Below are 23334 nucleotides of genomic sequence, written 5' to 3' on the forward strand. Positions count from 1 at the left end.
TCTATTTTGGGAAACCTCCTAATCTGCCTCCAGAAATTATGGTTTTAAGGGTTAACTCTCCACCCCCTACAGATTTGTGTTTTTTGGGGTCAGTTCTGGATCCAAAATTGGAGGAAACTTCTGCCAATCCAAACCCAAAATTTTATTTTTGGGGGGGGGGTGTCAATTCTCCTTCTAATCCACTCCTCCCATAACAATCCCCCGAACTTTTTTTTTGTAAGATGCATTTTGCTTCTGGATCCAAACTTCCTAAGCATGGTACCTGCCTCTTCTATATATGTTGAGTCTGACCCTCCTGTTTCATAGGATTTATCTGCACCAAACTTTATATATTTCTCTGTTTAAATTTGTATATAATTATAATATATTGACTTTTTACACATATATGTTTATGATAGATCATTACTTTATATTTATATTATATATATAAAGTTAATGCCAGGATATTAAATTTTGCATGCACATATAAATATGGAGGGAATAAGTTTAGTGCAGAGAAATTATATATGTACAATAGAATCATGATTATATTATTCTTATCTATATATACACATGATTTTTCTGCTCTTAACTTTATCTGTATATTGCTGTATTAAAATTATATAATCATAATAATCATATTATGACTTTATATATATGTTTAGCACTAGGACACTGAATTTAGTATAATGTAAAAAAGTTTACTGCAGAGAAGTTACATAGAATAATATAATTCTGTGATTCTATTATTCTGTGCGTATATATAATAGATCCACATGATTCTGTTATTCTAATCTATCTGTCTAACCCCAGGCACCCCCATCTCTCTGCCCCTCTCCGGCCCCTCCCCAGGGATAAGCCCCACAGCGAACCCAGCCCAGGAGATGGGGGGGGGGGGGGGGGGCATGCTCCCTGGGCCCAGCAGGGAGCAGCCAGCTCAGGGCTCAGCTAGCCGCGCCTGGGCGTGTGTGCGCCTGATGCAAGGGGAGGCCCGGCTGGCGGCGGCCGCTGCCGCATCGGAGCGCTCGGCCCTCGGCTGAGCCGGCCTGGGCTGGCAATGAATGGCTGCTGCTGCTGCGAGGCGAGGGCGAGCTGAGCCCTGCGCGGAGACCGCCCCTGTGCACAGGTGGGAGCCGGCCTGCGCCCCGGGGCGGGGCCCCCCGCGCCCCCTGAGCCTGGGGGGGACCTGCTCTGCCCCCCCAGCCTGACCCCCACTGCACCCCCTGGTCCTGGGGGACCTGCTCTGCCCCCCTCTGCTGCACCCCCACTGCACCCCCTGGTCCTGGGGGGACCTGCTCTGGCCCCCCAGCCTGACCCCCACTGCACCCCCTGGTCCTGGGGGGACCTGCTCTGCCCCCCACAGCTGCCCCCCCCCTGCACCCCCGGATCGTGGGGGGACCTGCTCTGCCCCCCCAGCCTGACCCCCCCTGCACCCCCTGGTCCTGGGGGACCTGCTCTGCCCCCCTCTGCTGCACCCCCACTGCACCCCCTGGTCCTGGGGGGACCTGCTCTGCCCCCCCAGCCTGACCCCCACTGCACCCCCTGAGCCTGGGGGGGACCTGCTCTGCCCCCCCGCCTCACCCCCCACTGCACCCCCTGATCCTGGGGGACCTGCTCTGCTCCCTTCTGCTGCACCCCCACTGCACCCCCTGATCCTGGGGGGACCTGCTCTGCCCCCCCAGCCTGACCCCCACTGCACCCCCTGGTCCTGGGGGACCTGCTCTGCCCCCCCAGCCTGACCCCCACTGCACCCCCTGAGCCTGGGGGGGACCTGCTCTGCCCCCCTCTGCTGCACCCCCACTGCACCCCCTGGTCCTGGGGGGACCTGCTCTGCCCCCCCAGCCTGACCCCCACTGCACCCCCTGATCCTGGGGGACCTGCTCTGCTCCCTTCTGCTGCACCCCCACTGCACCCCCTGATCCTGGGGGGACCTGCTCTGCCCCCCCAGCCTGACCCCCACTGCACCCCCTGGTCCTGGGGGGACCTGCTCTGCCCCCCCCCAGCCTGACCCCCACTGCACCCCCTGGTCCTGGGGGGACCTGCTCTGCCCCCCCCAGCCTGACCCCCACTGCACCCCCTGGTCCTGGGGGGAACCTGCTCTGCCCCCCCAGCCTGACCCCCCCTGCACCTCCTGGTCCTGGGGGGACCTGCTCGGTCCCCCTCTGCTGCACCCCCACTGCACCCCCTGGTCCTGGGGGGACCTGCTCTGCCCCCCCAGCCTGACCCCCACTGCACCCACCGGTCCTGAGGGGACCTGCCCTGCTCCCCTCTGCTGCACCCCCACTGCACCCCCTGGTCCTGGGGGGACCTGCTCTGCCTCCCTCTGCTGCACCCCCGCTGCACCCGCCGGTCCTGGGGGGACCTGCTCTGCCCCCCCAGCCTGACCCCCACTGCACCCCCTGGTCCTGGGGGAACCTGCTCTGACCCCCTCTGCTGCACCCCCACTGCACCCCCTGGTCCTGGGGGGACCTGCTCTGACCCCCTCTGCTGCACCCCCACTGCACCCCCTGGTCCTGGGGGGACCTGCTCTGACCCCCTCTGCTGCACCCCCACTGCACCCCCTGGTCCTGGGGGGACCTGCTCTGCCCCCCTCTGCTGCACCCCCTGGTCCTGGGGGGACCTGCTCTGCCACCCTCTTCTGAACCCCCACTGCACCCCCCGGTCCTGGGGGAACCTGCTCTGCCCCCCCGCCTGACCCCCACTGCACCCCCTGGTCCTGGGGGGACCTGCTCTGGCCCCCTCTGCTGCACCCCCACTGCACCCCCTGGTCCTGGGGGGACCTGCTCTGGCCCCCTCTGCTGCACCCCCGCTGCACCCCCTGATCCTGGGGGACCTGCTCGGCCCCCCCCCGCTGCACCACCACTGCACCCCCTGGTCCTGGGGGAACCTGCTCTGCGCCCACGCGTGACCCCCACTGCACCCCCTGGTCCTGGGGGGACCTGCTCTGGCCCCCTCTGCTGCACCCCCACTGCACCCCCTGGTCCTGGGGGGACCTGCTCTGCCCCCCTCTGCTGCACCCCCGCTGCACCCCCTGGTCCTGGGGGGACCTGCTCTGCCCCCCAGCATGACCCCCACTGCACCCCCTGGTCCTAGAGGGACCTGCTCTGCCCCCCAGCCTGACTCCCCACTGCACCCCCTGATCCTGGGGGATCTGCTGTGCCTCCCAGTCTGACCCCTACTGCACTCCTGATCCGGGGGGACCTGCTCTGCCCCCCTCTGCTATCCCCCACTGCACCCCCTGATCCTGGGGGACCTGTTCTGCCCCCCAATCTGATCCCCCCTCTGCACCCCCTGATCCTGGGGGTCCTGCTCAGCCCCACCTCTGCTGCACCCCCACTGCACCCCCTGGTCCTGGGGTAACCTGCTCTGCCCCCTCTGCTGCAGTCCCCCATCTGACTCTCTCACTGTAACCCCCTGGTCCTGGGGTAACCTTCTCTGCCCACCTCTGCCGCAGTCCCTCATCTAACACTGCTGATGCCGCCTCCCTCTGCTGCAGTCCCCCCATCTGACCCTGACTGCAACCCCCATGGGTGGAGAAGGAGGAAATTTCTTCTCTTCCCCTGTAGGCCTCCCCCCCACATGCCCTGCCCTGGAGCGCGGACCCCTCCCGGTAAAAGCAGCCTGCACCCCTTCCCCTGGGTGGTGGTGGTGGGGGGGGAGGCCAGCTAGGCCCTTCTCCAGGTCCCGCCTCTCCCCAAGAGGCCTCCAGCCCCTGTCCATCCCACAGCACCTTCAGGAAACTTTCTGCCCCATGGGGAGTTCTCTAGCTCCCCCACACTTTCCTCCTAGACCCTCCAAATCTCCCCACCCCCCGTGGGAGGAGAATCACCATCCCCCACAATAAACCCTGGTGAGGCCTCTCCTTATGCACCCCTTCTGGGGAGGGGGTGAATCCCCCAATGGATCAGGCTCCTGGGTGGAGAAACTCTACATTGCGGCCCTTATGGGGGGCTGCCCCCCAGGATGGGGGTCCTGTCCTGGCTGTAGTTGGGGTCTTCCCGCCCTGGCAGCCCCCTGGGCCTAGATGGGCTTTTGTTCTGTTATCTTGCTGCTTGCAACCACCAGCCTAAAGTAAACTTCAGCTCCTTGGGAATTTGGGGTAGCAAGGCAGGGAGGTTGGAGGAGGGGGGTGGGGGGAACCAGACTGCCCTTCCCTTGCCATGTGTTGGGAGCTAGTGGTGTTTGGCAAAGGGGGGGAGGGATAAAGGGGTGATCCCTCCCCCCCCCCCATAAAAATAAATAAAAACTCAACCAAACAAAAAAACCAGGAAGTTTTCCCTGGAAAAACTCTGGCTTGTGCAACTGGAACAACCCCAGAGTGGGTTGACTTGAAGGTGTAGCAAGGATTTCTTCACTTCGCCAGAAAAACTTTACAATTCGTTTGTGTTGCAGATTGTTCACATTTCAGTTTATTTACGGTGTTGGAGGCGGGTGGGTGCAGGTTTTGCTGTCTGCTTTGGGTTGCAGTTAATTTAATTTTGCTGTGTGTTTGGGTCGCAGGTTTCTGTAGAGTGTGTGTGTGATAACACACATGTTGTGTTGCATTTTCTTTGGGTTGCAAGTTTCAGGTTGTGTGTGTGGATATATAGATAGATAAATAAGTGCATTGTTTTGGCTGGGTTGTATTTCACTTTTATTCCATTTGTTTCGGTTGCAATGTTCAGGTTGGGATTATAGATGCATTTCTATTGTTTTGTTTGGGTTGCTGGTTCTATTTGGGGATTGTATATTTTTTTCAAGCCATGTTTGATTGAGTTGCAGTTTTGGGGTTGCTGTTCTTTATGGATTTGGGGGGAAGGGTTGTGGGTCTTGTGCATAAATCCTGGTTTTTAAGCTTGAACCTCACCCCTGGACCTTTTCTGGCGTCTGTGTACAGTAGCTCTGTCCACAGTCCTGGCAGGATCAGCCTCCACTTAGCTACAACTGTGTTGAAACAGAGGGGTAGCGAGCCGGATTCTATATATGGGCTACCCCTGAGGTACGCAGACCCCAGCCCCTTGTAGGTTAGGCCACTTGCCTAGGACTTGGGAGAGCCGGGTTCAATTCCTTCCTCTGCTGCACATTCCCTGAGAGACCCCAAATCCCATACTCTCTCCGTGCCTCAGTTTCCCCATGTGTAAAGTGGGAACAATATCCCTGCCCTGCGGGCTGTGAGGTGTTCAGATACTATGGTAATGGGAGGCCATACAAGTATCTAACATAGGTAATACTGGGTGCTACACAGATACAGGGTGCGAGAGAGTCCCTGCCCCAAGTAGCTTGCAATTTAAATAGACATTGCGTGGGAGGGGAAACTGAGGCACGGAGCAGGGAAGTGGATTGTCCAGAGTCGGTGGCAGAGCTGGGAAAGGAACTCCGGTCTCCTGATCCCTGTGTCTCAGTGTTGCTTCCTTGTCAAGACCTAGTATGGTAGTTGGGTCTGAGGGCTGCCTCTGCGACTGTCTTTGTGGCGTAGATTGGACACGTCACAAACGCTAAGCAACTCGGGGCTCTGTCACGGCACTGGGGAGGCAGGATGGTCTAGTAGTTAGAGCACACTGCTGGGAACCGGGACTCTTGGGTTCTCTCCCCAGTGCTGGGATGGGGTGGAGTCTAGTGGCCGGAGCAGGGTGGCTGGGAGTCGGGACACATGGGTTCAGGAGCGGGGTGTAGCGGCTACAGCAGTAGGAAGGGACTGGGAGCCATGATTCCTGGGTTCTGCCCCTGGCTCCGGATGGGAAGGTGATTGGGATCCTAGGACAGAGGTCAGTGAGTTACGGTGCCGCCTTGGGGAGCGCTGAGTTTAAGCCTGAACAGAACTGTAGGGGTTGTGATCCCCGCGGGAGCCGGGCATGCGGCTTCCTGGGGCCCCGGGCAGCGAAGGAGGCTGATCCGTGAGAGTGGCAGGAGTAGGTGCTGGATCGGGTGGGGAGGGTTCCAGCTGACGGGCAACTTATTCCTCTGATGCTTCTGATGGAGCCGGGGTTGGATACTGGATATTAAATATGCAGGAGTGGGTGGCTGCGTGGGTAGGTCTGAAAACAGCCTAGGGAAGCGAGAGGCAGGGCCTTCTTCTTGTGGCCTGTGTAAAACATGCTTCACAATGTGCCCCAGTCTGGTATCTTGGGGCCCCCAGAAAAACCTCGAGGGCTATTATGGGGCGCAGATCAGGCAAAGCCCTTCTTGTTTCTCCTACTGGATGATAGTAACTTGTATTGCAAAAGCAGCTAAAGGCCTCAGCCGAGATCAGTGGGCCCACACTGCGCCCCACTGTCCCATTCTACAGGGACGGTCTTGATATTTGGGGCTTTGTCTTATATAGGCGCCTATTACCCCCCCCCCCCGTCCCGATTTTTCACACTTGCTGTCTGGTCCCCCTAGCCGGAGCACTGCACAGGCACAGGTGGGAGGGGACGTGGGATCACAGAAAGCGGGAAGGACTTGCCTGAGGTCACCCAGCAGGTCAGTGGCAGAGTTGGGAATAGAACCCAGGAGTCCTGACTCCCACCAAAATTCCTGAATCTCAAGCCGGGGGCAACTGTTCTCCTTAGCCAGGGGTGAGGTTGGCGATACCCTCATGTTATACGCCGTAGTATGAGGGTACCTGTAAATCGGTGTCAGGATGGAGGACTGAGAATCAGGACTCTTGGGTTCTCTTCCCAGATGGATGGAGGGTGGGGTCTAGTCTCTGGAGTCTAGTGGTTAGGATAGGAAGGTAGAAGCCAGAACTTCCTGGGTTCTTCTTCCTGTCTTTGGCACAGATTGTGGTCTGGAAGTGAGAGCTGGAGATGCTGGAAACCAGCACTTCTAGATTCCAAGCTCTGCCACTGATTGCCTGGGTGACCTCTGGCAAGTCGCCTCGCCTTTCTGTGCCTCAATTTCCCCATCAATAAAATGGGGATAATGATACTGACTCAGCCTTGGGTGAAGGAGCATGGGGTGCACGTGGAGGCTGGTTAATGATCATGTGCAGAGTCCTGTCAAACCCGTGGAAGAAATAAGCATCAAGTGTTTATTATTGAGAGTCAAATCATTAAATTGTCTTCATAGATTATAAAACCGGAAGGGACCACTGTGATCAGCTGGCGGGATCTCCTGTATAATACCGGAGGCTCTGGGGTTTCCCTGAATTAATTCCGGTTTGAAGTAGAGCAGATTTCTTGGGAAAACATCCAAACTTGATTTTAAAATGGCCTGTGATGGAGAATCCACAGTAGCCCTTTATAAGTTGTGCCTCTTAAAATGTTGTGTCTTATTTGTCTAGCTTCAACTTCCAGCCACTAGCTCTTGTTAGACCTTTGTCTGCTAGACTGAAGAGCCGTCTATGATCAATGTTTTGTTCCCCAGGTAGGTACTTAAAGACTGTGATGGAGTCACCCCGTAACCATCGCTCTGTTAAATCACAGAGGGAGAGCGTCTGGAGTCTGGCGCTGTTTACAATAAACAGGCCCAGAATTCAGGTTTTGTAACAGTTTTACAGAACTTACTGTGGGCAGAAAAACTTTTGATTTAAATGGGTTTTAAAAATTAACCTTAAAAAAAAAAATGGGAATCACAAACCTCCTTGATTTCAGGAGACCAGGGAAGATGAAACTGACAAAGAACGTTCTCCCTGCCCTGCTGAGATAAATGTCAAAAGTGCAGGAGAGTGCGGAGGTTCTTTGGGGCAGGGACTGCCCCTCCTTATCCCTTGATCCTGCACCATTGACTCTGCTAATGCAGGATTCGACCCTTATGAGGGTAGCACCTAGAGGCCGCAGGTGAGATCAGGCGCCCATTGTACCAGGTGCTGCACAGATACATTAGAAGAGCACGTCTCTGTCCCAACAAACTTACAGTCTAAGTGAACAAGTGGTAGATGGGGAAACTGAGGCCAGAGGGTGTCTTACTCCAGGTCTGTGGCAGAGAACAGAACCCAGATGTCCCGAGACCCGGCTGGACCCTGCTGCACGTCCCTGTAAACTGATTTCCTTTTCTGCAGGATCTGAGGTTCTGTTACATGCTCTAACCTGACGGTGTCTCGTTCTGATATGTGCCAGCTGCCGGGAAAGCCGGCTCATCTGCAGCCCTCCTCTCTCTCACTTGCAAATAGGTCACGGCAGTCGGTTTCTCTGGTGGATCGCGGGCAAAAAGAGTGATCCTTCCGGGCTGCCGTAACTTTAAAAACGCAACGTCACCCAGGTTCCAAAACCCAAGGCACAGAGGCAGCCTTGTGGGGGAGCCCACTGCCCTGGGGCAAGACGTGGGTCTGTTCCCGCATCGCCCCATGCCTCAGTTTCCCCAGGAATCTGGGGCTCTGCCCACCAGGGGGTTCCCCTCGCTTGGAGTGGGGTTGGCAGAGGGGAACCCCCACGAAAGAGGCTGTGGCATCCCTCTCCCTCTCAGGAACAGCAGAGATGGTAGCATGCCAAAGTCTCTGTGCTTAGTGTATTGAGGCTAAAAGATCTTTGGGTCAGAGACGCGGGTCAGGGCCTCCAATGCAAATCAATAGCGAGTGCAGGGGAGTTTTCTCAAGGGAGCCACTGTCTCCACTCCCCCAGCCTGTCTGTCAGTGTCCCTGAGTTTGATATGAAAGGCTCCCTCTGATCTGACGGTTACCCTACCCCTTCCTCCTGCGATTTGGGAACCGCGGCGGGTATCAGGTGTCTGAACCAGGTGGTGAGCAGGCAGGAGTGGGTGGAGAGAGAGGTTGGGGCCGTGGGGGACTAGTTGGGCTGGAGGTATTACTCTTCCCTGGAGTGGGGGAGGCTGAAAGCCGCCCCGATCAGGCAGGCGGCCCCTTAGGTGGAACGAGTTGTCGGGTCTCAGCCTTGTTCCTTCCTTGGCTGCTGCAGTCGGCAGGATTGAAGGAGCTGCAAGTGAATTCCCTTCCCCCCAGAGGCGGGTCCCTGAGACAGGGGCGAGTGGGGGTTGCTAGTCCTGCTCTGGGGCTACAGAGAGTCTCTGATCCAGCACCAAAGTGCCTGTGGGATGGGTGGGAGCTGGGCCGAGCCAGACTCAGCAGAGGTCTCCAAAGCTGGTGTGGCTCAGAGCTGGCGTTGTGTATGTGGGATCAGGGCGGAGGAGCAGCCAGCTCTGATCGGCAGGGGCTGGCCGTCGGGTAAGATGGTGGTTGGGGGAACGGGGCTGAGAAGACCTCGGTCTTATTTTTTTGCTGGGTTGCTTCGTAAAGATTGGGCTGTGGGATAACTTGCCCTGGGCTAGGATTTCACCGTGTCTCTGTAGGATGCTTGTGCTGAGCGAAATGGGGGCCTGGTTGTGTTGTGCACCCCTCCAACCGTGATTTGGGGGCTCTCTCATACTGGGCCCTGCACAGATCCCCCCGCCCCCGACCGAGATTGGGGGCCCTCTCATGCTGGGGCCTGCACAGACACCCACCCGCTGCAGTGATCTGGGCCCTGCACAGACCCTCCTCCGGCTGAGATTGGGGGTCCCTTCATGCCGGGTCTTGCAGAGACCCCCCAGCGGAGATTGGGGGGCCCTATCATGCCAGGAGCTGCACACGCACAGGGTGAGGGGCTGGCCTTGCTCCAATGAGCTTTCCGTCTACCCAGACAGATTCAGATTGGAAATAAGGCGGCAGTTTTTACCGCTCAGGGTGATTCGCCATTGGAACAAACCTCCAGGAGGTGGAATCTGCATCCTGGTGCCTCTCGGCAATAGCCAAAGACAAGCTGCTGGGCTCAGCACACGGGTAATTGAGTGAAACTGAAGGACTTGGGTGTACGGTACTTCAGACTAGAGGATCTAATGGTCCCTCCTGGTCTTAAACCCGCTGCCCTATAAATAAGGGGACAAAGGCAGGATCCATCCCCCTGGTTTATCGCTGCAGCGACGGAGGCTCAGAAACGTGAAGCCACTTGTCTGCATGAAAAAGTTGCGCCGGTTTTGAAGCGAAGGTGTGAACGTAAACCCGTCGGGGTGAAAGCGGTGTGAAGGGGCACGCCGGTTTCGGTGTAAAAGCAGCTTCTCGGGAGTTGGTTCAGGTCGATTAGAGACGGATTTAAACTCGGCCGAAATCAGATCATCCATGCAGGGGTTACCCGGGTCTTTAAACAAAACCAAACGTGAGTTAAACCAGTTTGACTTTTCCAAGCAGACAAGGCTGCGCGGTGCCAGGAACGAAGCCCAGGCCCCCGAGTTCCGGTCCGTTATCTTCACCACAAGACCTTCCTTTCGCTTCTCTTTTTTTAGAAGGAATCTTAGAAGTAGCCTGCAGAATAAGGCGGAGGAAAAACTTGCCCTTGTTTTTGTTAGGATGGTGCCTGTGCCCGGAAAGGTTTGCATTAGGAATTCCGGCCCTGGGAGGCGCAGAGAACGAATCCGTTTATGCCGAGGCACGAGCTGCTTGAGAATGGGACCGTCATCTTGTTTTGCTTTTGTACAGCGCCTTGCACAGTGCGGCCTAGTGGTCTCGAGACATCCGAGTTCTATTCCGAGCTCTGCCACTGGCCGGCTGGGGGCCCTTGGGCGAGTCGCTTACCCCGCTCCGTGCCTCGGTTTCTCCATCAGTAAAATAAGGGTGACGATGACCTCCTCTGAGATCTGTTCGTGAGGCGTGCTGGAGGAGAGCTCGGGATTGGACTTTTGCCTTTATTACAAAGTGCTGCCGCAGTGGAATTCCATCCATGGCAGCTACTTACGGGCGCTCACCCTGACCAGACGGCTGTGAGGAAAAGGCTCTCTGTTCAAAGGTTCAGCCCCTGGCTTCTCCCTGGCACTGAGGCGGCTCAGTTAGAAAGAAGAGACTTGAGCATCCTAATATTTCAAAATCAGAGAAGAATCAGAGGGAGAATGAGCTTGAAAAGAGGTGAATAGGAAGCTAAGGAATAAGGCTGGGACGGCAGGGGGTGGAGGATTCTGTTCTGTTAGAATGGGGGAGGAGGAGTGGGAAGCCAGGACTCCTGGGTTCCGTGCCCGGCTCTAAGAGGGGAGTAGTGTCTAGTGGTTGGAGCAGTGGGGGCTGGAAGCCAGGACTCCTGGGTTCCGTGCCCAGCTCTAAGAGGGGAGTAGTGTCTAGTGGTTGGAGCAGTGGGGGGCTGGAAGCCAGGACTCCTGGGTTCTGTGCCCAGCTCTAAGAGGGGAGTAGTGTCTAGTGGTTGGAGCAGTGGGGACTGGAAGCCAGGACTCCTGGGTTCTCTCTACAGCGCCACCACTGATTCCCTCTGCAGCTTTAGGCAAATCCAATCTGCCTGTACCTTGGCCTTCCACCTCCCCCCGCAGTGTAAAATTGGGAATGGGATGTCCCACACCCACTAGGAATACCCACAGTGGCTGGGCTTTCTTGAAATGGCTAAATCTAGGGCTGGAGAGAAGGCGGCTCATCGGGGCTTGGGTTGATGAGACGACTAAGCCACAGGGGGCCTTGGTTTTCTCCCCGCTCCGTGGTTGGGGAGATGCCGATGGGGTACTCGGATCAGCACGTGCCCGTCCCCGGCTCCCAGAGGTGGCGTCTGTGGAGACAAGCGCACCACGTGGTGGATAACTCAATACTCCGTTCACTTGGTTCCCTTTCTGCACTCGTGCTTTGCATCCCTGCGTGGCTAGTTGGTTCAGCCAGCGTTTACTCCCACTCGGTTTTTTATCCTGGTTTCAGTGTCTGCCACAGCTTGAAATGGTGCAGGATTCGCCGGTGCTGCTCACTGCATCTCGCCTCCCCCACGCCCGTGAAAGACGTACAACACACGGGGGCCGCTTAAGGAAAGGAGTGTGGGGCCTTTCCATTCTGGGGGGGTCGACTCTGATCCAGCCCCAGGTAGGGGACTGGCTGGCTCGGGGGCAGGAGGGAACGGGATTCAGCCCCTTTATGGGGCACCAGCTTTCATCCAGCCCCAGGTTAGGGGAGTGGTTGGTTCAGGGGGCCAGGAACTGGGACACGGCCTCTTTCCTCTCTGGGGGGCGCTGGCTCCGATCCAGCCCCAGGCTGGGGGCCCCTGTGAGTCAGAGGCAGGTGGAGTCTCTCCTGTTCTCTTGGGATTTTTTAAAAAATCAATTAGCTTAAAAAAAAAAAAGTCTAGCAAATTGTTCTGCTAATCACGAATAAATTAACCCTCCTCCCAGCTTCATTGCATAGCGATTTGATAGGCTTGGCAGGTCTCAGTGACGGGCTGGGAGCATGAAAGTGGCTCTGATTTCCTGCCTGGTTAGCAAGTGTTTGGAGAAAAGATGGCCGCGTGGCTAAGAGCTTGTGCGCGCTCAGAGGCGCGCTGTGTCTTTGTCACCATTATGAAATGGATCAAAGGAAATACTTGTCCCGACAACACATCATTAACCTGTGGAACTCACTGCTGTGGGACGGCGTGGAGGCCAAAAACTTGGCAAGCGTCCAAGAGGGATTGGACGCACACACCACACCCACGAGGTGTGGTGCTCTGACCCCTTGGAGTAGTGACTGAGCTACTTAAAGATTGGACTAGCCTTGGTGGACAGAGCCGAGTCTTCTAGCAGAGGTAGCCGAGGCTCATGCTTTAAAATCCAGGGGTTCCAGGTTTTCCAGTGGGTAGGACACCAGCCTGGGACTTGGGAGACTGGGTTTAGTTCCCTGCTGTGCCACAGACTCCCCGTGTGACCTTGGGCTTCTTTGTGGCTCAGTTTTCCCATCTGTACAATGGGGTGAATAGCACCGCCCTACCTCCCGTTACGGTGTGGGAGGGGTGAGGTATTGCAGTTGTCACCGATTGGAGGAAGGGCAAACAGTGAAGCTGACGGGTCACTGACGCAGAGCGATCTGGATCCTTTGGTAAACTGGGCGCAAGCAAACACTGTGTTTTATTACAGCAACTGTAGATGTATCCGGCTCGGAACGAAGAGCGTTGGCCGTGCCTCCAGCCTGGGGGGCTCTCCCCTGGGAAGCAGGGACTCTGAAAAAGATTTGGTTGTGGTGGATAATCAGCTGAGCAGGAGCTCCCAGGGCGACGCTGAGGCCACAATGGCTAGTGGGATCTGGGGAGGTATAGACGGGAATGTGGAGTAGGAGCAGAGAGGTGATTTTCCCTCTGCATTCGGCACTGGGGCGACCACGGCTGGAATCCAGTGCCCGTGATCCGAGAAGGATGTTGATAAATTGAAGAGGGGACAGAGAAGAGCAACGAGAATGATCTAAAGGAAAGAAAACCTGCCCCATAATGGTGGGCTCCAGGAGCTCAATCCATTTCGCTTACTAGAGAGAAGGTTAAGGGGTGACTTGACACAGCCCGAGTATCTGCCTGGGGAGTAACGGGCTCTTGTGTAGCCGAGGAAGGTTCTAGCCCGATCCTTTGGCTGGAAGTTGAAGCTAGACAAACTCAGACCGAGAGTAACCATTGGAACAAGCTCCCGAGAGCGTCTCCGTCACTGCTGAGTTTTCAGTCGGGACTGGGTGTGTTTCTCACAGCTCTGCTCGTGGAATTCGTTTGGGGCCGTTCTCTGGCCTGGGTTCTACAGATCACAATGGTCCCTCCTGGCCGTGGGGTCTGTGACAGTATCCTGCGGACACGGGTTGGGTTTTATTAGCCTGCTGTTGTTTCTGAGCGAGTGGGCTGCTTCTTTAGCTCCGGAGGGACTCCGGCGGTGGGCTCCAGAGGCATCAGGTTCAACCCCTTCGGCTGGACCCTGCTGCGGGTTCGTTCCCCAGGGTTTAAATGCAATGCGGGCCCCACACAGCGGCATCTTAAAGTGGAACCTGCCTGACGGGAGGGGGCCACTCTGCCCCAGCCAGGCAAATGGCTAACGCACTTTCCTTTTTATTCCCCCCCCCCCCCCGCTCCCTTTTATCGTGTCCCCCAACCCTGCTCCTGTGTCTCCCCCCCTCCGGTTCTCTTCCCCCATCCCCGCCTCTCGCTCTCCCTCTTTGCCTTCCCCTTGTCTTCTCTTCTCCCGTCTCTCTCCACATCTGCATCCACCTACCCCACCTGTCCGCCTCCATCTGCCGTCATCCGTACCTGTCCGTCCGTCACCCTGCATCTCCCCTGGTGTATCTGATTGTGGTCCGTGTGCATCCCTACCCACCCGTCTGTCCGTCCGTCCGGCATGGGCCATGCCCACCTGTGGTCATGTGTGTCCTCCTCTCCCCTCCCCGTGGCTTTCCCCTCCTCCCTGTCTCCAGCAGACCCCCCGCCGCCTCCCCACCCCCACCCCAAGCCAGGAGGAGGCGACTATGGCGCAGACGCTGCAGATGGAGATCCCCAACTTCGGGAACAGCATCCTGGAGTGCCTGAACGAGCAGCGCCTGCAGGGGCTGTACTGCGACGTCTCGGTGGTGGTGAAGGGCCACGCCTTCAAGGCGCACCGGGCCGTCCTGGCGGCCAGCAGCTCCTACTTCCGGGACCTTTTCAACAACAGCAAGAGCGCGGTGGTGGAGCTGCCGGCGGCTGTGCAGCCCCAGTCCTTCCAGCAGATCCTCAGCTTCTGCTACACGGGCCGGCTGAGCATGAACGTGGGAGACCAGTTCCTGCTGATGTACACGGCCGGCTTCCTCCAGATCCAGGAGATCATGGAGAAAGGGACTGAGTTCTTCCTGAAGGTCAGCTCCCCCAGCTGCGACTCCCAGGGCCTGCACGCCGAGGAGACCCCTTCCTCCGAGCCCCAGAGCCCCGTGGCCCAGACCTCCACCTGGCCCTCCTGTAACACCCCCTTGCCCTTGGTGTCCCGCGTCAAGACAGAGCAGCAGGAGTCGGACTCCGTCCAGTGCACGTTCGTGGTCAAGCGGCTCTGGGACAACGGCCAGAAGGAGGGAGGAGGCGGCGGAGGTGGGGGAGGAGGCAACAACGGGAGCCGCAAAATGGCCAAGTTCTCCACGCAGGACCTAGGAGGCAACCGGCAGCAGCAGCAGCAGCAGGGGGTGCAAGCAGGAGGAGGCGGCGGGTCCGGCGTGGTGAGCGGGCCCAGCACATCCGACCAGACCAGCCCCGGCACGTCCAGCGCCTACACGAGCGACAGCCCAAGCTCCTATCACAACGAGGAGGACGAAGAGGAGGACGCGGCCGAGGAAGGCTCCGATGAGCAGTACCGGCAGATCTGCAACATGTACACGATGTACAGCATGATGAATGTAGGGCAGACAGGTGAGAGTGGCCGAGTGGGGAGGGGCCCTTTAATGCTCCGCCCCTTAGGGGAGGGGCTTGGGAAAGGGGAGGAGTGCTAATGCTCTGCCCCCTTGGGGGCATGGCACAGGGAGAGGGGAAGGGGCGGAGCTTATACTGCTTCTCTCTCCCTAGAGCAATGGCTGGGGGAAGGGGTGGGACTTTTCTTGCCCCACCCCTTTGGGGAGTGGCTGAGGGAAGGGGCGGGGCTTCTGCTCTGCCGCTGGGTGCGATACGTTTGCTGTCGGGCGAGGATAACGACTTGTTTGCACTGCGAGGTGAATCCAGCTACGCTAGCAGGAGAGTCTGGCCTGGAAGAGCTTAGAGAACTCAAGAGGGGAAGGGTGGCCCCGTGGTGAGGGCGCTACCCCGTGCCCTGAAGACCCAGGTTCAATTCCCAGCTCTGCCACAAGTTCCCAGTGTGATGGTGGGCATGTTGCTTGGTCTCTCTGTGCCTCAGTTTCCCATCTGTACACTGGAGATCCCTGCCCTGCCTCCCAGGAATGCGGTGAGGAGAAACTGGGACACTAAACTGGGAGGTGTGGTAGATACGCTGGAGGGCAGGGGCAGGATACAGAGGGATCTAGACAAATTAGAGGATTGGGCCAAAAGAAACCTGATGAGGTTCAACAAGGACAGGTGCAGAGTCCTGCACGTAGGATGGAAGAATCCCATGTACTGCTAGAGACCGAGTGGCTAAACAGCAGTTCTGCAGAAAAGGACCTAGGGGTTACAGTGGACGAGAAGCTGGATAGGAGTCAGCAGTGGGCCCTTGTTGCCAAGAAGGCTAACGGCATTTTGGGCTATATAAGTAGGGGCATTGCCAGCAGATCGAGGGACGTGATCATTCGACATTGGTGAGGCCTCATCTGGAGTATTGTGTCCAGTTTTGGGCCCCACACTACAAGAAGGATGTGGATAAATTGGAGAGAGTCCAGCGGAGGGCAACAAAAATGATTAGGGGGCTGGAGCACATGACTTATGAGGAGAGGCTGAGGGAACTGGGATTGTTTAGTCTGCAGAAGAGAAGAATGAGGGGGGATTTGATTGCTGCTTTCAGCTACCTGAAAGGGGGTTCCAAAGAGGCTGGATCTAGACTGTTCTCAGTGGTACCTGATGACAGAACAAGGAGCAATGGGCTCAAGTTGCAGTGGGGGAGGTCTAGGCTGGATATTAGGAAACACTATCTCACGAGGAGGGTGGGGAAGCACTGGGATGGGTTCCCTAGGGAGGTGGTGGAATCTCCTTCCTTGGAGGTTTTTAAGGTCAGGCTTGACAAAGCCCTGGCTGGGATGATTTAGTTGGTCCTGCTTTGAGCAGGGGGTGGGACTAGATCCCTCCTGAGGCCCCTTCCAAGCCTGAGATTCTGTGATTCTATGAAATTCATTAAAGATTGTGAGGCGCCCAGATACCCCAGCGGTGGGGGTAAGACAGGGATGTGAGGGGCAACATCTGGGCGTAGAAACCTTAAATCAACGACCTGGGCGAGGCCTGGAGATGCTGGTTTTTCCGGGATTTCTCCAGCCGTTCCAGGCTTCTCCTTGGATAAAGGCTCAGCCTGAGTTTCGCTGGGTCTCAGCCCAGTTCCCAGTGGGCCGGGCACACACCCAGGTTGCTATCAAAGCAGGGCTCAGCGGTGGGGCTGAGGGTCTTTCTCGGGGCTCACCCCACTCGGCGGCTAGAGAAGCCCGTCTGCCAGGGGCGTTTACCCAGGGGATAAATTCACATGGACCCGTGGCGGGGGAGGGGAGCTGGGCCGGTGGTCCCCCTTGTAACAGGGGAGAGACAACCCCCTCACGCTCCAGAGCCCGTCTGTGCGAGGGTTAAAAATTACCATCGTCCCCCAGAAAGGGAAACCGACATGAAGAATCTCGGGTCCTAGTCGCTGTAGTGAGTCGGTGGCAAACCTGGGAGTAGAACCCAGGAGTCCGGACTCCCAGTCCCCCCCTGCTCTAACCACTAGACTCCACTGCCCTCCCAGAGCCAGGTAAAGAACCCCGGAGTCCTGGCTCCCAGGCTGCCCCCACCCCACCAGCCTGAACGTTTAGGCCCAGGAGCCATGTTCTGTGTGTTCACCCTCTACTCCCCCCGGCCCGCAGCAGCCGCAGCCGCAGAGAAGGTGGAAGCCCTCCCCGACCAGGTGGCCTCTGAGTCTCGCAACCGGATCCGGGTGCGGCAGGACCTGGCGTCGCTGCCGGCTGAGCTCATCAACCAGATCGGGAACCGGTGTCACCCCAAGCTGTACGACGAGGGCGACCCTGCGGAGAAGCTGGAGCTCGTCACAGGTGTGTGGGGGCAGAACTGGGGGGGGAGGAGGCAGAGACCAGTCTGGGTTTGGGGGCGGGGGGGGGGGCTAATTGAGTTGCAGCAGGTGAATGTGCTTGATCCAAACTCAGTGGGGTTCTTCCCTTCCCGGGAGCTGAGCATTGGCGAATGGGAGCCAGTGACAGGAGAGGCAGTGAGGCCCAATGGGCTGGCACTTGCGAGACCTGGGTTCTGTTCCCAGCTCTGCCACTGCCTTACTGGGTGGCCCCGGGCAAGTTCCCCCCACCCTGAACCTCAGTTTCCCATCCCACCCTGGGTCTGTGCAGGGTCTGGACTGCCGGGGACTCGGTCGGGGCGGGAGCTGTCTGTGCAGCGTCCCGCATGACAGAGGGCTCCAGTCTCAGCCTGCCGTGCCCTGAAGGATGGGTACGGCCCTAAGAAATTCACCACCGTGAAAAACGCATCACGGACTGTGAAATCCGGTCTCCCCCGTGAAATCCGTATAGTGCAGGGTGGAAGCACACAGAAGACTAGATTTCATGGGGGGAGGCCAGCATTTCTCAAACTGGGGGTCCCAACCCAAGCTGCGGTTGTGGGGGGTCACAAGGCTATTGTAGGGGGGAGCGATAGTGCCACCTTTCCTTCTGTGCTGCCTTCCGAGCAGGGTGGCTGGAGAGGGGTGGATGCTAGCGCCCTGCCCAGCTCGGAAGGCAGCGCTGCAGCCAGAGGTGGCAATACCCTACCACAACACCCTTATTTCTGCGCTGCTTGGACGGTGCCGCTGCCTTCAGAGTTGGGCTCCCTGCCGGCAGCCGCGGAGCTTCCTGCAACCGGGGGGCAGGGGGTCCATGGGGGAGGCGATACAGCAGGGGACCCCGAAGTTGGTCATGGTGAGGGGTCCATGGGGTGCCGAGCACAGCAGCGGGCCCCAGTCGTCATCGTTAACCTCCCGTGCCCTAGCGCATGCAGCATTACAGCCCCGTCCCCCATCCCGCGTGGCCCCGAAGCCAGGACCTCTCATCGCCACGCAGAAGCTGCTGGCTGTCGCCACCAGGCCGGGGATCGAGGCTCCCATCCCGGGGCGAGTTCTGCTCTGGCTCCGTTCTGTGGGGTCCAAGGGCGGGCTGGGCAGCGGGGCAGGAATGGAGGCGGTTCCCTAGGAGCGCCCCCTTGTGGGGGGGGGGGGGTCAGAGGGACATAATGGAGTTTTTTTTCCTCACCCCGCCTAGGCACGAACGTGTACATCACCCGGGCGCAGCTGATGAACTGCCACGTCAGCGCGGGGACGCGGCACAAAGTGCTTCTGAGGCGGCTTCTGGCGTCCTTTTTCGATCGGTGAATTTTGGCTTTCTGTATTGTGGGGGTGGGGCTGCGGCTCTCTCTTCCTGTCCCCTTCCCTGGCCTGCCAGGCCGGACGCAGCCCTGGGAGGCCGGACTCCAGGGTTCTAGCCCCAGCTCCGAGAAGGGAGTGGGGTCTAGTGGTTAGAGCACAAGGGGGCCAGGAATCAGAACTGTGTCCCCTCATCCTATGGTAAGGGACTGGTGGGGGTAGAGCGGGGGGCGCTGGGAGTAAAGACTCCCAGGTTCTTTGCCCACATTTGAGTAGGGGATGGGGGTCTAGGGGTCAGGGCAGGGCAGCGGCGAGAGGATCTTTAGTTCTCATTCTCAATGCTTTCCCCTCGCTAGGAACACTCTGGCAAACAGCTGCGGCACTGGCATCCGCTCGTCCACCAACGACCCCAGCCGGAAGCCGCTGGACAGCAGGGTCCTGCATGCCGTGAAGTGTGAGTATATGGGGGCCGAGGGTGATTCTGCTGGGCCCGGGGGCTCCACGAGGCAGCATCCTTCAGGCCCCGTGCGGGATGAGCAGGGCTCCGAAAGCCTGTCTCCCCGCAGAGGGTACTGCTCCCCGTCCGGGTGGGCTGCCCGTGCCGCTATGGGACCTGACCCGGAGCCCGTTGCATCTTCCCCATTGAGCTTCATGCCCTTTGCATCAGGCTATTAAGGAGATCCTGGCCTGAGCATCCAGGTCCAGAGACCCACGCGGCACAGAAGGCGGCTGTGATGCCAAGACCTGTCTGAATTCCTCCAGGAGCTCTGCTGCTGGTTCTGAACATTGCTGGGATGTCTCTGTTCTGAGTAGGGTGACCAGATGTCCCGATTTCATAGGGACCCGTCCCGATATTCAGGCTCTTTTTTATATAGGCATCTATTCCCCCTCCCCTGATTTTTCACACTTGCTGTCTGGTCACCCTAGTTCTGAGTCATAAGCTCCCTGTCACATGACCCTTGTACTCTGCATCTGGGGAAGGGGTGGTCTAATCCTGGCCCCGCCCCCTGTTAAAGGGCCAGACTCTCCTTTGCAGAACAGCACAGAGGGCCCCAGATGCACAGAGGGAGAATTACACTAGTTATATAGGTGGGGGTGGGGGGTAGAGAATGGGGATCTAAAGGCAGAGACAGTAATTTCCCATCGCTGAGATCACGCCCCCTGCTGGCCAGAGGCTGCACAGGGCCAGTCAATAAATGAAGACCCAAGCTTAAAAAGCTGCTTGTTTTTGAAAATAATAATAATTCCCACCGTTTTTACCCAGATCTAATCTCGGCAGGTTTTATACTATTTTAATCACTCTGGAAAACAGGATTTTTGTTTTGTTGTTGGTTGGTTTCCGATAGTTGGTTCCTAACACTACAGCAGGGAAAAGAACCGATTTTTTTCGTTTGTCGACAATTTAGAAAAGTTGGGAAGGGGGGCGGGAGTTTGAACATTTTGGTGAATCAAAAAGTAAAAATAAACCAGGAATAGTTTGGGTGGAACAAACATTTTAGTTTCTGGTGGGAGTGAAAACGAAAACGTCTGAAATTGTTGGCGAATGAAAAGATGGGAAAAAAAGAGTTTTGGGTGAAACGAAACGTTTTGTTTAGTTGAAACCTGTGTGTGTTGGTTTGACCATTTCAAGACACTCTTTGAACTCGGAAGGAAACATTGAAGCGAAAAGTATCGGGGGGGGTAGCCGTGTTAGTCTGTATCCACAAAAACAACAAGGAGGCCGGTGGCCCCTTAAAGACTAACAGATTTATTTGGGCATAAGCTTTCGTGGGTGAAAAACCACTTTTTCAGATGCATTGAAATGAAAAGTTGCTTCAAACCAAAAAATCAGTTATATTTTTGTATAATTTTTTTTTAGGCTTTTTGCCCTAAATGAACAATTAGGCGAAACTGACGTGAATTTGCAAAACAACTTCGGTGTTGCTGAAGCTGCATTTTTCGTTGGGCTGGGGGGAAATGTTTTGCCCTGTTCTACTTAACACCCCCCTGACTTCCCCCATCCTCCAACAGGCTCCTGTCCTCTGTGGATCTGGCACTGGGAGGGGGTCTCATGACACACTTGCCGGAGAGGTGCTAGTGTGGTTGCCTGAATAATAAGCGTCTTTTTTTCTCCCCAGTCTACTGCCAGAACTTCGCCCCCAACTTCAAGGAGAGCGAGATGAATGCCATCGCCGCCGACATGTGCACGAACGCCCGGCGCGTGGTCCGTAAGAGCTGGATCCCCAAGCTAAAGCTGCTGATGGCCGAAGGGGACACCTACACCACGTTCATCAACGACACTGGGAAGATGGAGCCGGACATCATGGGAGTGGAGCACAACTTTGAGACCGGCAGTCACGACGGGGATGCAGGGACCTCGGCCGAGAGCCTCCAGTAAAAAAAACCGCTTCCTCCTTTTAGCCCTTTCCATTCACTGATTTATTTTATTTTAATTTCTTAAGTTGATTATTTTTAGCGTCCCACCTTGATTTGAGTTTAATGTGTTTTTTTTTTTTTTCTGGTTTGCCAGGGGGAAAAAAAAGTTGCACCGTCTCTTTAAAAAAACAAAATCATCCTCGGTTCCTAATGCAGTGTGGGTAATGAGAGAGGGGGTCGGTGGTGTGGGCAGTTTCGATCTCACGCTGTTCTTCCCGGGCGGGCGGATGTTTTTGTGGGTAGCCTTGTGAGTCAAATCGGGGAAATCCCCCCCTTCGGGTTGTGCAGGATCCGTGCTTTTAATGAGCTCTCTTTAAATAGGTCTGTAAATAATTGATTACGCTTTATACGCAGGTTCTGTTTATAGGTGGTTTGCAAAGGGGTAATAAATGATGTCTCAAGCATATCAAAGACAGGAGCGACGGATGTGTTGCAGCTGGGTCTAAGCTTCCCATTGGATTCGATAACCATCCCTGAGAACTGATTAACCATGCGGCATTAACCCTGTGCAAACCGCTTGCGAATGGAGCCTTCGTACAGAGTGTGACCGTATGATTTTACAGGAAAATAAAAATCCCAATTAAGACCCTGATTTCTAAAAAGCATCTGTTCAAGACAGCATATAAGCATGCACTTAACTTTAAGCACCTCTTTAAGTTCCTCTTGAATTCAGTCAAAATGGGCCTTTGACCTTATTCATCTTAAGTGCCAAAGTCCCACTGCTTTCTTTCATCCATCCGTGTGTTGCAGTGATGAGGCTGGAGATAAAAGATGGGTCTTAACGTGTGCGTCTCTGAATGGGGGCTTTTTTTCTTCTTTTTTTAAGCAAGTGACAGAGCAACGCTCCTGGTTGTGATGTCTTTTCAGATTGCGTCTACACTGGATTTTTTTCCTTCTTTCCCCTTCCAACCACATAGTGTAAAATCCGAGTGCAGCGACTCCTATGGGGATTTGAACTCTGGGCAGAGCCAACCTAATTCCCTGTTGCTTTGTCTCCCTCAAGTGGCCAGGCTGCATGTAAAGGTTTGAATCCTCTAATGGGCCACATCTTTTTGCCACAAGTCTGAGATTCAGTCCCCAGCCAAGGGGTGTCGGGTTACTAACTTGAAATTCGAGCTCAGCGGCAGCGCTGGGTGAAGAGTGTTGGCTGAGATTTCTTTTGGCTGAAAAAGGCAGATTCGCCGCCGAAACAGGGCAGTTTCACCAAATTGTTTTGGCCCAACCCTTCCCCCGAAACGTTTTGTTTTGACATTTTCAAATTATTTCAGTGTTTCAGCATAACATGTGACCTGCAATTTTATTTTAGAAATAGGATTAAAAAATGCTCCAAAACAAAACGTTCTGCTTCAGAGTGAACAGGTTTTGTTCAACCTGATACAACTTTTTCTTTTTTTTTTGTGTGTGTGGGAGGGGGAGGGTTGACGCTGATGTCACTATAGCTACACTGATGTAAAACCAAAATCCAGCAGAGATGGGAGCTTGAATGCCATATGCAAGGCTGGGTTTGGTTTTTAACTAGCAAGAGGCATTGTTGAGATAAAAGAAAAAGAGTGATCTATTTGAATCCTTTCCGGTTAATGGCAGGATCCCAAGATCTGATTTTAAAAATGTAGACCCCGATCCTGAAAACACAGACAGGCTTCATCTGTAAGCGCGTGTGTGTTCATTGACCTATTCACATGCTGCTTCTTAAGCACTGGGCCCTGTTTCCATTCCTGGAATTGATGCTGTATGTTTTCTTGAAATGACACTGGTTAATTTCACATTCCCTTTCTATTCAGTTTCACTTCTCTGCTGCCTTGCAGTCAGGGCCTCCTGGTTTCTGTTCCCAGCTCTGGGAATGGCGTGTGGACTGGTGGTTATCACAGGGGGCTGGGAGTCAGGATCCCTGGGTTCTGTTCCCAGCTCTGCTCCTGATTTACCCCTCTCTGTGCCTCAGTTTCCCCATCTGCAAAATGGGGTTAATGATTCTTACCTTGGAAAAGCTGCTAAGTATTATTACTATTGTTGTGGTTGTTGCATCTGTGAACATTTTTAAATAAAAAAAACCAACCACACCCCCAAATTGGAAATTAAAATGCCAACATGAAAACATCGTTATCCCTCTTAGTTTTTTTTTTTTTTTTTTTGCAACTTTCTGTTTTCTTTTTAAGTCGGGGTGCCCCTTGCAACAGATAAAACTTTCCCCATAAGTATGTTATGGGGACAGGGAAAGTTTTAAAAAAAAACATTTAAAATGTAATGTAAAAAAATCTACATTTCCGGGGTTGAGGGGCTGTGAATAGTAACTTTGTTGGGGTCTGACCC

The 23334-nt window shown here is 55.7% G+C and overlaps 1 protein-coding gene across 1 annotated transcript; it reads left to right on the top strand.

Annotated features, from left to right (window-relative positions):
- Positions 1-1016: 1016 nt before the first annotated feature.
- NACC1 (nucleus accumbens associated 1) lies at positions 1017-23119 on the top strand. The gene is made up of 7 exons (XM_044994362.1): positions 1017-1105; positions 14042-14999; positions 17117-17302; positions 18512-18617; positions 18969-19066; positions 20730-20985; positions 21382-23119. Exons 2-7 carry the CDS (start codon positions 14093-14095, stop codon positions 21392-21394), a joined length of 1566 nt encoding a protein of 521 aa, XP_044850297.1. The 5' UTR covers positions 1017-1105; positions 14042-14092; the 3' UTR covers positions 21395-23119.
- The last annotated feature ends 215 nt before the right edge of the window (positions 23120-23334 follow it).

Source organism: Mauremys mutica, chromosome 20, assembly GCF_020497125.1.
Source record: "Mauremys mutica isolate MM-2020 ecotype Southern chromosome 20, ASM2049712v1, whole genome shotgun sequence".
In the NCBI taxonomy this organism is placed as follows: Eukaryota; Metazoa; Chordata; order Testudines; family Geoemydidae; genus Mauremys; species Mauremys mutica.